The sequence below is a fragment of the Ostrinia furnacalis genome, unplaced genomic scaffold (genome assembly GCF_004193835.3).
Source record: "Ostrinia furnacalis isolate ACB-3 unplaced genomic scaffold, ASM419383v2 OfSCF7348, whole genome shotgun sequence".
NCBI lineage: Eukaryota > Metazoa > Arthropoda > Insecta > Lepidoptera > Crambidae > Ostrinia > Ostrinia furnacalis.
Window position 1 is genome coordinate 618,916 of NW_021137587.1, and position 15,012 is coordinate 633,927.

General features: G+C 35.8%; 1 protein-coding gene across 1 annotated transcript in view; it reads right to left on the minus strand.

Annotated features, from left to right (window-relative positions):
- Positions 1-14,699, minus strand: part of Pka-C3 (Protein kinase, cAMP-dependent, catalytic subunit 3) — a 38,501-nt gene extending 23,802 nt beyond the window's left edge. Inside the window, exon 1 of the mRNA XM_028320093.1 lies at positions 14,249-14,699. Within this exon, the coding sequence (XP_028175894.1) occupies positions 14,249-14,426 (178 nt within the window). The 5' untranslated portion in view covers positions 14,427-14,699. The remainder of the gene's footprint in view (positions 1-14,248) is intronic.
- Positions 14,700-15,012: the final 313 nt, after the last annotated feature.

The window sequence follows — 15,012 nt, forward strand, 5'->3', positions numbered from 1 at the left end:
GCACGCGCAGTCGACCACGCCAACCTCCTCCGGATCATTCACGCCCGAATTGTCTCATTATTCATTGACATTGACAATCACCAAAGTCAAACATATCAGGCATACCGTACATAATTACAGCACGTAATAACTTTACCCACAAATTGAACACAGGTAGGTAATTAAATGAAATTGAATTTACGATTGGACCGCAACATTGAAAGAATACACTGTTGGAAATTCGAAAGGTGCAACGACATTCACCTTTGACTATTGTTTATGAATCGCTATTGTTATATCCGACTCAAATGTTGGAATGTTTCCACTTACACAAAATGATAAGCTCGGTGAAAGATGAAAGACGAAAGTTTCGTTCTAAGCGCATCTCCACAAACTCAATTAACACCTCTATGATAGAGACCATGTTTCCATGTTTTATTTAATTCTAACTTTCATGAATTTAAATATTGATTAAAAATATACATTATATCCGTGCCAAGCAACGAATGTCTACAGCGACTTTCCTAGACGTTTCTCTAATACCTACTACTTATGTTTTCGTTCAGCGGCTCAAAGACTGACGCACGCGCACAGTCAAACTCACGGCTGCCGCCAGCTGTAGACGCTTGCTTACTAGATTTGCTAAAATAAACCTTCTAAACAGCTATTTAACATAAGGTAGAAACGTCAAACTCATTATTCTTTGAAGATGCATTTTGAAACGACCGGTAACTGCCTGAGCTGATATAAGGATTTTTATAAATCTTTAAAGATTAAGTTTACTTTCAGGGACTTGCATTACCTATAATACATTTTTATTTACCAGTGTTTCGAGACCATCAAGCGCCACAACAAGCTCTGTTACTAGTCTACTTATTTAATTTTGTTCTTCTACTTAGAACTTAATGTAAAACACGCTACGAATCCTAGTGGAATCATAAATTTAAGGTCAGGATCCTAGTTTCATAATCAAGACCAAAGCTCTTCTACGACATTTTTAGTAATTTACTATACATTTGGAAAAGCAGGCTTTGAATAACAACATCTTTGTATTCGTAGTAAAAATACAATAAATGACAGCCATTTTACTTTCCAATAAAAGGAGCCAAAACTCCCACACGCATTCGTGTCCAGTGTTTCCAGCAATAAATAAATCATCGAGATAGAAAACATTATGTAGAGTGTAGATATGTATTTTTGCAGACGTGACGTGAGCCCGCACCGCAGCTGTCCTGTGTGTCTGGCGAGGAGAAACTGACACGATAAGTATTATTTTTATTTCGAGAATTTATCAACATTCATCTTTATACATCAACATAAATAATCGAAGCATCCAACAACTGACTGTAACGAAGCAAAGATTTAATGCATATTTCTTTTAAATATCACAATAGGTACATAGTAACAAACGAGAGCAACAAGGTTTTACAATGTCAGAATCGTAGACACAACACGGAGAATTTTAAGTTTTTATTCAGTTCTGTCGGAGGAAAGAAAGAAAGAAGAGAGTTACATAATCGTTCATCTAACTAACGCCCGTATTCACAAACGACGCCTGTTTAAGTGAAGCAGCAAATCGAACGCACAGCGTTAAATAGAGCTCTGTGATTGTCACCCTATGTGTCCACGTGCACTGTGAGACCTCATAGTAATGTTTGTGTACGGGCGTTCATCTTGTATGACAGAACTGTGTCATATGTAGAAATATTTTTTATAATTTCAGCTTCATCCGCGTAACATCGACAAACTCCCTTATTTTCCTGTGTATAACAATCGGTAACAACTAACAACCCCGCGTTGTTGCCGTGCCTAATGGTCTACAAACTCGTTATCTTGTGGATATTTCTTTGTGTGTACAACGCGAGACTTATCACATAAGTATTGGGGTTTTTTGGTTGTCTTTCATCAAGAGAGAAACGTTGAATACTTAAGTCAGTAAAAGATTAATAAAGGTTAAATTGTAAGAAGCTTTAGGTAGAAGGTAGAAGTTCTAGTATGACGTTTAGGACTCGTTTGATGCACTTCGACTCCTATTTTGTACTTCAACGCACAATTAGTTACTTCGTCACTGTCACCGAAAGCACAAATCCGTGTTGCCGAATACTAAATGTAACCATTCACCGCGTGTCAAGGATCCAGTCAATGTGATCTTTGGATGTCTTCCAAACTGCCATCCCAGACCCATTTTCTTTAAAATATGAATGAACTTTGTATCATTTCTCCAAACGGCGCGTTGTTGTAATAGTGTTGTACTATAAATTAAGACGTAATCAGACGCGACTACTTATTTAACGCTTGAATGGCTAACACAACAAACCACCACAAAGAATTACTGGGCTATGTTTAATCGAGAGTGACCTAAGAATAGATTATTAAGATAGCCGAAGGCCGTAGAGTAGTATTGTTCTGATCCAATCACCACTCTCTGTAGCCATTTCTGGAAGTTACATCAGCAGTCTAATATTAACTCTGTCTAAATGACTATTACTGTCTAATGTAGTTACTAATAAAAACAGCAATTCATCTATTGTCTCTATTTTATTATAATAACAAGAAATATGTATTGCGGATTTCTTCAATAGAACTTAGGGTTGCTAACCATAGGTTTGTCAAAGAAACCAATAACAACAAAATCGGTACCTAATTTTTACGGGTAGGTATAAGTCGATATAAGCGAAATACTGTGACAGTACAAAAAACTGTAGAGTGCGAGTATAACTAAACTGAACAATAAAATCGACAGTACTAAAAAAATCACCACTGTTTTTTTTTTTAAGTTGACATCCCTAGTGTAACGAGTAGCTTTTATAAAATGAGATAACGTGTACTCGATTTGCATTGTAATACATGACATAACACATAACCGGTGCTCGTTCAAATCTCAGCGATCGCCGCGGGTGCGGTTACTCTCGTTAACCTGCCCTACATAGCATCAGCTGTATGCATGTAGCTAGACTAATCGTTTATTATTACTTATTGCAAAACCGAACATCGATATTTATTATGGTGGCTTCCTAATTGTGTAACTCTCCATTAATCGATGTTACACGGTACATCCAATTCTCGATAAAAGTTAAACGAGTTACCCACTGTAACGAAGTCTAATAAGCATAGAGATTCCCATTGAAAGCGATCGTGATTAGGTCCCTGTTCATAATATCAGATTTCTTGGATTTAAGTATGTACATATTTCATATTGACTATAGTAATCACATAAAACTGTAGTGCTCAATAATACACTCATTTTTCTACATATAAAACGATAATGCGACAGCAAAAATCTACGTGTATTCCTAAATTATTTACACTTTACGCAATGTCCACGTAGACCTACATTTATAAATACCACTCTATCCTTGAGCAAGACAATTAAAACAGCATAAGTTTAAATTGCGTTCCTTACTTTGTGGCCATTGTAACCGGAACTTGACACCACCTAGAGCGACCAGCTAAGCGACAAAAATACAGGCCTCCGCGCACGCAAGTGGGCAGGACTTTCGGCTAGTTTCTTACGCTTTACTCCGTCATTATTAAAATGTAACTTACCGATGACTAGTTTCTGAAGAAATGAGGTGTTTCGTGACAAAGTTGACGGTTTTTAACATTTTCCATCGCGTGCCGAGCTACAGGATCACAATAACACGCTACAATACGGTTCAAAATAAAGTGCCATGTTTATGCTCGCTTATAACATCTGGAAAATCAACCCGTAAATGCAAGTTATCATAATCACATGGCAACTCCAGAGGTTTTGATATCTTGTACTAAGTATAAAAAATAAATAAAAATTCTACATTTTGCAGTAGTACCTAGTCCGAGACTGTATCGCAGTTGTTAACGACCACCTCTATTTTCCAAATGTATTGACTACAATTTTAAGGAAATGTAAATAAAATATACAATGGTCAAGTATTGATTTATTGTTAGTGTAGCAATACATAGCTGTTGCGCTAGTTACCCAAATCCCATACTATTTGACTCCATCACCTCAACCGAGCCCCAATTGTAATTAAAATAAAGTGATAATTTCCTTTTATAGCGGACTCGGTCCTATGCTAATTTCTTGCAGGTAAGCAATGAATATTTAATGCAAGTGGACAGTAAATAAAAGTGCTTTATATTCATGGGTTCAGCAGTTCAATGGTCTTTGATCGCGGAGAATGGCGGTTACCAGCACTGATAGGCTAGGAGCTCGAATCTAATTCGACAAACTATTCTAAAATAATTGTTGCACGTAACTTAGTGTACTTGTCAGCTTTCAGATTAAAATAACGATCAAGCATAAAGATTATACATATTATTATAATGAAATAATAACTATTACATAAGCTATCTTTATGAATTATCGAGACTGACAGTAGAGTGATTGCATTATGTAGGTAATTATCTGACTCCTAAATCATAGCATAGGTGATCTGTAGGAAGCCTAGTCGTCATTTTTCATCAATAATATTTGAAACAATTACTATATCCATAAAATCGTGGAAGTTCCTTTTTGACATTACCTAAAAAATCAATCGCAAGCCTCAGCTCCTGGCCTAAATCTAATAGTAGAGTAGAAGGTAGAGCTGTCTTTTTATCACGCCGCTTACGAGGTTCGGGAAGTAATTAACTGAGCGTACGGATGCGCCTGCGCTTGAGATCTACTTTAGTCCACATCTCTTTGTTCTACACGTTACATTACAATAGGCTGTTCAACAAGTTTTTGATGGACTTGAAACTGAATAACTGGAAAACTGGAGTATTTCAACAGAATTCAGTATTTTATGTGATTGACCAAGTTTAAAGTTGAATCTCTAACAAAATACTTACTTATTAGTTTATTTATTTCTCTCAATATTTAAACTAACTTCATTGCAAGCATGCAAGCTAATGTATAAAATCAAAGGCACGTTTTCCTGCGTGATAGTGATAAGATAATGTTTACGGCTCAATAAAAGTTACACGGCATGTTGTTTATTGGTCTCCTACGTTCCTTTGAGGCCTTTGCGAAAATCGCGTTAAATCAAAGTTATGGTGTTTTATGATTGTTATAAGTTCGTCGTAAATATAACTGTGATGGAACGTGTCTTGTGAAGTACGTCACGGCGATGGATGGATGTATGGGTGACGTCGGCGAAGGGTGCAAAATCCTATGTTGTATTATTTCGAGTTCCGTTCCGCGGCACGTTTTGGCAGCTGTGGATATACCCGTACTAATCTTTCATAACAGTTTTGAATACTCGATAGAATCTTTAAACAACATGTGTATGATGATAATTCAGAGATACAAATCTATCAACAGTTAAACACGTCAACAAACGCAATGGAAAACAATGACGCTCGTATTTATTGTTTTTGTTGGGAAAACTTTTGTAAATTCGATTAAACAAGTTTAAAGTATTCAACCTATTTACGTCATAATTCAAATTATATTTCTTTAAGTTCGCACAATAGGTCCTATACATAAATAAGAAGGCCGAATACTTACTTAAGTTAATAAAAGTATTACCTTATCAATAAGTAATTATGAATAACAGACAACAAACTTAATTAGCTACGTTCAACTTTATCTTAACACTTTTTTTCTTACTCAATAACACGTGATCAAATCAATCGTAACCTGTCAATGAACCTCTTTAATTATGTAACCACTCGTACCTAGTTACTAGTTNGTATTGAATTACAACAGTTTTAATCATCTACTTTTATTTTACACGATTACGGTTGCTTAAGTTTCTCATAAGTCATTAAGTATTTCCAAAGTACTGAATATACTTAAAAGTTTTTTTAGCTTTAGAAAAGTCATTCAAAAATATTTAATTAATTTGTTGTAACTTTCTACAAGAAATATTTTATTATAAAACTACTTACCTACATATTTATAAATGTATTTTCACCGATATTAATCAGATACTACTTACTTAATTCCAGTTTATTTTTTGATTGTAATTAATTTCGCTTCTAAAATTCGCTTCTCAAACAAAAATATTTTTGGATTTGTACCTACTATAAATAAATAAATGACTATTTGTTACTATTGTTTTTACCAAGACAGCAAAAATATACATAACGATTGGTATAGATCCATTAAACAACGAGTTTGCTGTGTTCTCGCAGAGCCAGCTTATCGAAGCTTTTTTCTCATCGAACATTTAAATAGAATCATTGACGTACAGTCCAATAGAATGTAATATCATAACTCACATCTGCTCACACCATAAGAAACCCAAAAATAACAAGTAGATTGTTATGCCCGGATCATACTTTGATGAAACGTTCAGTTTATAAATAAGATAATAATGTTTTTATTAGCGGCTTTGTATTTACGTCAAAAGGAAACAAGAAGCGTATCAACATGTGTTATTATGAATTTATGACTAACGCAAAACAAACATTTTATTTTGTAATCCCTAATGAACGTTAAAAATATGAAATAGGTACAATCATGATTTGAAAGATGGAAACTTTATTTCAGTTCTCTATAGGACTGCTCTAAGCAGAAACATTTTTTACTTATTTAAACGGTTTCAATTAATTTAAAAATAGCACCTAGATTTGTTTTGTATACCTGAAGACTGTAAGTAATTATCCTTTAAAATGTCAAGACAGTGACTATGTATCATTTTAATGTGCATATTTTACACACGGAAGGTACATTTTAATTTATAACACATGTATGAAAATACATCAATATGTATGAACATTGTACGCACATAAACATTATTATATGTATAGACGAACAAAGCGCAGTTTTACTGAAGACACGTTAAATACACAACTCGTGTTTTATTAACTTTTATGACGGCATGTCTTATTTGACGCTTAATAAATTGTCAAAACACTAACGAGCGTTTCCCAGAAGCGTGGGAGCACGCTCTGCAGCGAAGTAGGTCGGCTTTAACGGAAAATCGCACAGTTTATACCACATCACCTCTTTTTATATCATTAAATAGATTATTAGGACACACAATAGATTGCCTGAATTTCGTCAGGTAATTTTTCACTTGTTGTTATCTCTCACTTTGAAGAAATCGCTCTTTCAAAATAAACGCCGAGTAAAATGTGCATCGCTTTACTCTACTTCTGCCTATAACAGCAATCCTCATATAGCTGACTAGGTAATCGAATCGTTGGAGACATTGTGAAATTGGATAAGAAATGGGATGATTTAACGGACAAGCAGCGTTATACCGCGGCAGTGAGCAGCATCGCACATCGCGTAGAGAGCCCAAGGCAGCGGAGCATGTTAATCACGTTTGTGCGACACAGGAATATCTTGTGAAATCCGTTGCCTATCAAGTTTCCGCTGACAAACACCCGCTTCACCTTAAACTGCTTCTCGTCCCCACTTTCGTGCGACTCTCGAAAACATTTCACTTTTTCGCTTCTTCTAATAGAACTAAAATCGTCACTGGGTACGTGCGTTAAATAATGTTGCATAACCACTTCGACGCGACTATCGATTAGTTCACGCGTTATTTGATTTTTACAGACTTAATGGCTGTTGACACAAAAATCATCCCGTTGAATGTTTTAAGTGCCAGACCGACCATTATCCCTGTCGCTCATTACTAGAAGCGAAGAGATCGAGTGAAAAGGAAGACGTGGGAAACATTTTGTGTGTTAATGCAAATTTTATGATAATTTAGTATACCGCATTATTACAACGAGCTCTTCATACGAGTATCATTTCAAGAATTAAAGAAACCTCACCCATTAAAATATCCACTTGAGAAACTGTAAAAAGCTACAGTTTACTTAATCGTAAACATTTTATGAATACTTAATATTATATTTTCGAACAATTTCTTATTAAAGGTACCTAGGTAATTTGTTGAAACAATTGACAGGCAATTTTAACTGAAAGACATTTAATAAGGTTGTTTTAGGTAAATTAATATATTTCCTGCAATAGCCTATTTGTTGCATAGCTTTTATGGATGAAAACGAGCGCGCTCTTATCAATTGTTGTTTGAAATTCTATGCATGTTCCGCTCAAACAATACTGCAGTGCAATTGATTTTTTTATTGTGTGCATTGTTCGTAACTTGTGTGATTACCCCTACATGGCACGGTGGCCGATAAGGCAATGTCACGGCTGCGCAGTACCGGCGGAGAAAGTTACACGCGTTTGCGCAGGCGCAGGTCGCAAGTCGCGACGCGAACGTTAACGCGAGACGCGCGGACGCAGGATGTTACATAAGGCACGACAGCGCTCAAAATTAATTTGTTTATGTTTACTGGGTGCACGCACAATACGCACATAGCCGGTTGTTGACAAACCTGAAGTGCTGACTTTTAAAAGGGTTACAGGTTGATAAAAATTTTGTTACTTTTTAACACTATACTAACACTCAATATTATTACCCAGTTAACTACGAGATTACATAACATAGCGAGAACATTATTGTAACAACAATAGAAAATATTTCATAATACAATGGCTTGTTTTATCATGCAAGTAGGTATTACAAATAAACATTTTTCAATGCTCTGTTTAGTCGTGACGTTTGATTAAGGTAAATAAGTAAACCCGATGTTATTCAGCGTGGAAATAATGGCACTAAACCGCAAACCAATATCTGTCAGATCACCTGGTTGACCTATAGTTACCTGGGTTTAAGTGAATGTACTACCGACAACGGCAAATCATGCTTAACTCTAGTATACCTCCGAGATCTAATGTTTAGAAGCCTAGCTCTTTAATTATTGACCCGATGTTCGAATGAAATATACCTAGATCCTTAAATACTGCTGCCTTATTAAAATTCATATTTTGTTGCAGCAATTAAATGAAATGAAATGTAGAGACTTTCTTCACTGCATTTCTTTCGTTTTTTTTTCAGGATTTATTAACCGATATCAATACATAATTTGAATCGACAATAACTGACCTCCGCCACCCGCATGCGAGTTTGTGATTACAAGTTCATATTATTAATAATAACCTAAGGTTGTCAGGAGAGTGTGGAAAACGGCCAAGGGCAGAGCACCGATGCGCCTGCGTTACGTGCCGCCATGAGGGTCTGCATATCTTCAAACGACTCAAACCACTTACAACAATGCCCTAAATACGTGATCACAAACAATATTGACAATCAGAGCCATATAAACCTTGGAGTTTGCCTCTACCAAAAACTCGTTAGGTGAATAGAATATCCGTTTGTATATTTAACGTGACACATATGACCCGAGAAATGAACTAAGCGTTTCCTTTTTCCGCCGATGTGATTTCGGTGTTTTATTCATAGTTACATAAGTGTCGTTTAACGTTTTTATCTTTTCACTCCAGTGTGAACGTGGAAATAACTGGTGTATTATGCGCCGGCTGCGACCGGTTCCATCTCCGCTGCACGCCGCTTTCAGACTACCACATTGTTCTTAACTTTCTTTTCTTAATTTGACTCCACTGGCAACTTCAATGAGCTTAAGTAAGAGTGTGCGTGAACTATGTGAACCGACAAAGCCAGTGTCCATCAACGCATACCATAAACTAACTAAGACAGAAAGTATTAATAATGGTTGGCTATTTAATACCAATAAAAACAGACATCTCATAACATTAATGGATGTGCCCACTTACGTACTACTTTTAAACTGAACTAGACCAACGTGAGCGGTTTCAGGTGCCCGCAATTTTATTTTAGCAGCCGACGTCCGCGTGTTAACTAAATAGTTTAGTCACTTACCTAATTTGTTTAGGGATCACTCTATGCGAACGCGAATGGAATTGAGGTGAGTTTAATTCAGATAAAATGGTGTATATTTATTTATTAATCGCGTCATGCTTCCTGTTTGCTGTGCGCAGGAGCAGCGGGCGCGGCACACTGCCCCACATATCTGCCGCTAATCACGCGTGACAAAACAATCGGTCGCGTGCGCAAAACTCATAATATTTATACTTATGTGTTTGCATTCCTTGCCGGAATGAAATTCAACATTGTCTATCGGCATTGAATGAAACGTTAATAATAAACATAGTTGCAAAATATAAAAATACGATAAGCTTTTTGATTAGTATTTTCATGATCAAGAATTTTCCATTGTCATTCCATTTTCCATTGACTTTACAGTATAGACTACGTACTTGATAAAAATCTTATGTAGAGCAAAAAATGGCATGTAGGTAGATTGTAGGTATTCCAATTAGTGTGAGATAATTTATTATACTTGCACTACCTGTGTGTACTTATTGACTGATAGCTAGTAAATTAGCTTAAATAATATTTATCCATAACAACATGAAAACTCAATACTCATGACACTAACGCCGGATGACGGAAACATTTAATCATAAATTACTACGATGTGTGAAATGTACCTTGATGAGTACCATTTATTTTTAAAAGCGTCGTTTATTGACGCTTTTTCGGACGCGACTGAATATCTCCTGAAGTTTTTGACCTGAAACCTGTAGCATGATGGAAGGAGAGATTGGAAGCCTTCTGTGTCAACGACCGAGGGACAATACAACCAACTCGGCCCACGACACGCGTCCTGAGACCTGAGACACTACGCGCTCTGTTTCGCCCCTATAATGTGAAGTACAAGCGAGCCGTTTACAGTAACAGTTGCCTACATTGTATTGTACTGAAATATAATAACTTGCTATGCGTGTGCAAAATGGCTTATTCCACTATTCCCCGTTGACAATCCCTGTCAACGGGGATTAGTGAACTTTTTGTTCACTATAAATTCCCCGTTATATTAGGATTTTATTTTTAACATTATAAGCTCCAATTGGCGTAAACGGGGATTGTCAATGGGGAATAGTGGAATAAGCCTGCAAAATCCTACTCGCCTATTCAGAAGCGAATAGCTATTTGTTGAAAAACGCGTGTCTAAAAACAGCTACATTTTTATGCACATTCAGATTTTTTTTTTCTTAATGGAACAGACCGTGAAAAATGTTGGAAAAAAATGCAAACCAATAAATATATTTGGCTCTTCCAAAGTAGAGACGGCGGAACCACTTATCACTTTACACCTAAGTGGGTAAGTAGCAAGTAGGTAGCATCTAGATTTTACTGTTATAGATAGAAAATGTTAACACATTATTTCTGAAATGTTCTAAGGAGATTTTTTTAATAGTATTACATACTAGGAGCTTTCTTTTCTTTAATTTTTATTTTTTACGCTTACTTAATTAACATTAGCCAACCTTTTTTTTCGCGAAACAGCAGGGTCATGTAACATCCTATACTGTACTTTATTTAATTTTACTGACCTTTCAGATCAATACAAAATGTGGCTCACTCAACTCAAGTACAATAGAATTTATTGAGAGGTGCGTAAATATGGAGCCGCCAGCTGAATTATCCTACTAGGTCAGCTGAATGTGGCTCGATCGACCTTGCCCCATTTATGAGTAGAATCAGGTCGCGTGCAGATTACTGATCGCCGTCCATCCATAACCACTTTCACTGATACCATATCAATCCCTAAATACCCTTGTCTGTGTTACGACACTCTATCGAGCATGTACAAGTAGACAAGTAGGTACATGTAACTCATGGGCGTACTTGCTGATCTAATTCCCCCATATTCCTTGGCGCTGATTGAATTCGTGATTGAATTTTGATTTATTTGCACAGAAAGTCTACTGTACAAATTGGGCCTCATTTAATTTAGCTTTATAATTTTAAGAATCAAGAAGATACATATCCGGATTATAAATTTAAATAAAAATATAATCAAACATCCGATTAGATATTCATAATGCAATGGTTCAGATGATATTATATCTGTTATATTTATTTAAGCTAATAAGATTCTACTTTCTCCTTTATTATACCATTGACATTAATTCCCCATGCAAGATTTTATTAATTTAGTTTTTTTTATTTACTAATTAACATAATAACCATTAATAATGCTAAAATTGGTCTCGCTACGAAACGCCATTTTTAGGTGTCATTTGAGAAATCACAGTTTACATTTCGAAATAATTGCGAAGTGATTTAAAAAGATTAGTTTTAAAGTAAATATTGTTAAAACCAAATAAAATTAACATTATTTGAATTTACTCATACATACTTATAAAAAGTCCAATATATGGCGACGATAACAAATCGTTTACCTACTTCTTGAGACGTTTAGCAGATAAAAAGTAACTAAAATTAATTAAATTAAACTAGGTAATAATTATTGACGCTATTTATCTTGCAATATTTTACAACCAAGTTGTATAAAATCCTTTTAAGAGCTTATTTTGCATTAACCGGATATTAAGCAGTTTACAGACCGGAATCGCATAAATATTGTGAGGACGCCAATGTGATCATCAGTAGAAATCACTTTTACTATGCTTTTACTAGGAATAATACTCGTACGGGGTAAGACAGGGAGACGTCATATCTCCAAAACTGTTTACCACCGCCCGGGAAGATGTCTTCAAGCTTATGGACTGGAGCGTATTTGGCATAAATATCAAAGGCGAGTACATCACCCACCTTCGATTCGCGGACGATATCGTAGTAATGGCTGAGACCTTGGAGGATCTAGGCACAATGCTCGATGGCCTCAGTAGAGCCTCTCAACAAGTGGGCCTCAGAATGAACATGGACAAGACAAAAATCATGTCTAATGTCCGTGTTGCACCCACTTCTCTGAAGGTTGGAGACTCTACACTCGAAGTTGTTGACAATTATGTATACCTGGGACAAACAGTCCAGTTAGGCAGGTCCAACTTCGAGAAAGAGGTCAATTCATTTGGACGTCATTTGGCTGAAACGAACGAACGAACGAACGAAAACTCGTACCAAAAAGTAACACAATATTTGTCGTAAAAATAATCTCAATATTATTGCCGAGATAGAGCTTTGATTTTTCTACATAATCTTCAATGAACCTATGGTATTTTTTTATCTGTAATAAAAAAATAAAAAATAAGTAAGTTAGGTACAGTCGCAAGAAAATTAGCATAAAGAATAAAATAAGTAAGATATACCTATCATTTAAACAATAATGACTTGTTAAAAATATTGAAAAAGTTTATAAAATTTATTTTTAAATGCGCCAGCTAAGTCGACTGAGTCAGTGCACAAAAAATGGGCCACGACATGCAAAGAAGTGTTTAACTTCTTACGAACTGCAGACAGTGTACGCTACTCATATTGTTTTTCCAGAGAAAACGCATTAACTTGCCATAATGTCACCGTGTGGGTTGCTGAGACGCTAAATGATTTATATTTTACAGCTTTGGTCTACCTTATGAATGCTTGATGTGTTCTGAGAACTCCATCGAAGTCCTCATTAGTCGCTACATGTGCAATTATCTTTTAATGGCAGTTATACTTATGTATAAATGAAAGTGCACGAGCATGTTCTACTGAACTGCGTACCGAGCGACCCATATTAAGATTATAATAAAAACACTTGTTACCACAGGTGATCAAGTGATATAAGGCTTGAAAATAATATTTTATCTATTATTTTATAAAATTCGAATCCGCTAATTCTGAGTATATCGAGAAACAAAAAAAAGAACCATAAGCAACTCTACGCTCCTAATAGACTCCATTACTAATCGTATGGTTCAAAATGTTTTGGAAGGACATTCGCTACTGGCTGTATATGTGGATTCCGGAAGCAGCAGAAAGTACACAACCTCACAATTAAATCAAGGGTTTTGTACTGTACACTTTTCAAATAATATTTCTATCAATCAATTTTAATTAAATATCTTTTAATTTTAATACCTACTTTAAAGAGATTACTTGCAATCGATTCTGTTGCGATATAAATAATTTAGTGCCGGATGCTAGGGTATTTTACACCACCAGTAATATATTATTATGAAAGTTTCTGTTAAAGGTTTGCAAATATTAAAAGTAAAATATTTCTCCTATGAAAAGTAACGTAAATTAAATCATAAAAAGATTTAGAACCCACGCACGCACTAAATACTTATTAGGCAAAGTCTACAGACGCTATCTAAAGTAATTTAAAAGTTTACTAGGTAATGTCTGTTACTTTTAATATTCAAATGAAAACAAAATTACTTAAATAAATAGGAATAAAAATGAGGTTTTTTTTATGAACAGTAGAAAGATTTATGATTACTCGTAATATTAAAACTACGCACGTATGCACCGATCATGATCTCAAGTTCTACATCCCTAGGATACGATCAGTCGACAGATTTTTGCTGAAAGTTACCTAAGAGCTAATTCAGAAAAGATCGTTTCTAAAATTGACGCGACCGTGAATCGAACCCGGGATCAAGAGGTGCATCTGTTCCACATGATGGGATGGTAATTCCCATCTGGTGAAATACTTCACTTACCAATAGTTTTGAGTATTTGCAGATCGTCCAGCTCGTACTCTTTCTCCTCCTCCGTGTACTCCGACTCCGTGGTGGTGGACTCCTGCTCCTCCGTGGAGGACGCCACGGACAGCGAGCGCACGTCCGAACTCAGTTCCGAGCTGCACTCCCTCATAATTTTCGCACTGGCCATCATCATTTTTAAGTTCACTAATATTTCATCAACAAAAAAACTCGCGATTCCGTTTTTCAAATAACGTTCAGGCGCATTTTCCGTGTTTTCCCAAGTACATTTTAGAGAAAATCAATGTCCGTCCGGGTTATTTATTTATTTATCGAATAGTTACTTTTATTTTAAACCGGTTTGCTTTCTTGGCTCTAAATATTTATCGTGAACGAGCGCGTGCGATACTCGCCGGGCGACGACGCGTTCTCTCCTCGCTGCCGCAAGAACACCACTGCCAAATCGGCTCGTGACGCTCGTGGCAACGTAAACCGCTAATAAAACTCACTTGTCTCACTGAAAACATACAACGTTCTATCGTGATCGTTACATCGGAGGTTTTTTATGATTTCAGTAAGCGCACGCTCTGGTTGTTATGTAGAAAAATATGTAGAGCAATTAATAACTCTATTTCGTTAATTATGGTTATTACTTGTCACTATTACAAAAAAAAATATCCCATAATATTCAAAACAATAAAAATGCAAATCAAGTGCAAGTCAAGTGTTGCAATGAAGACAAGATTCCAGGCCAGGAGAGATATAATTTTGAAAAATAGTTC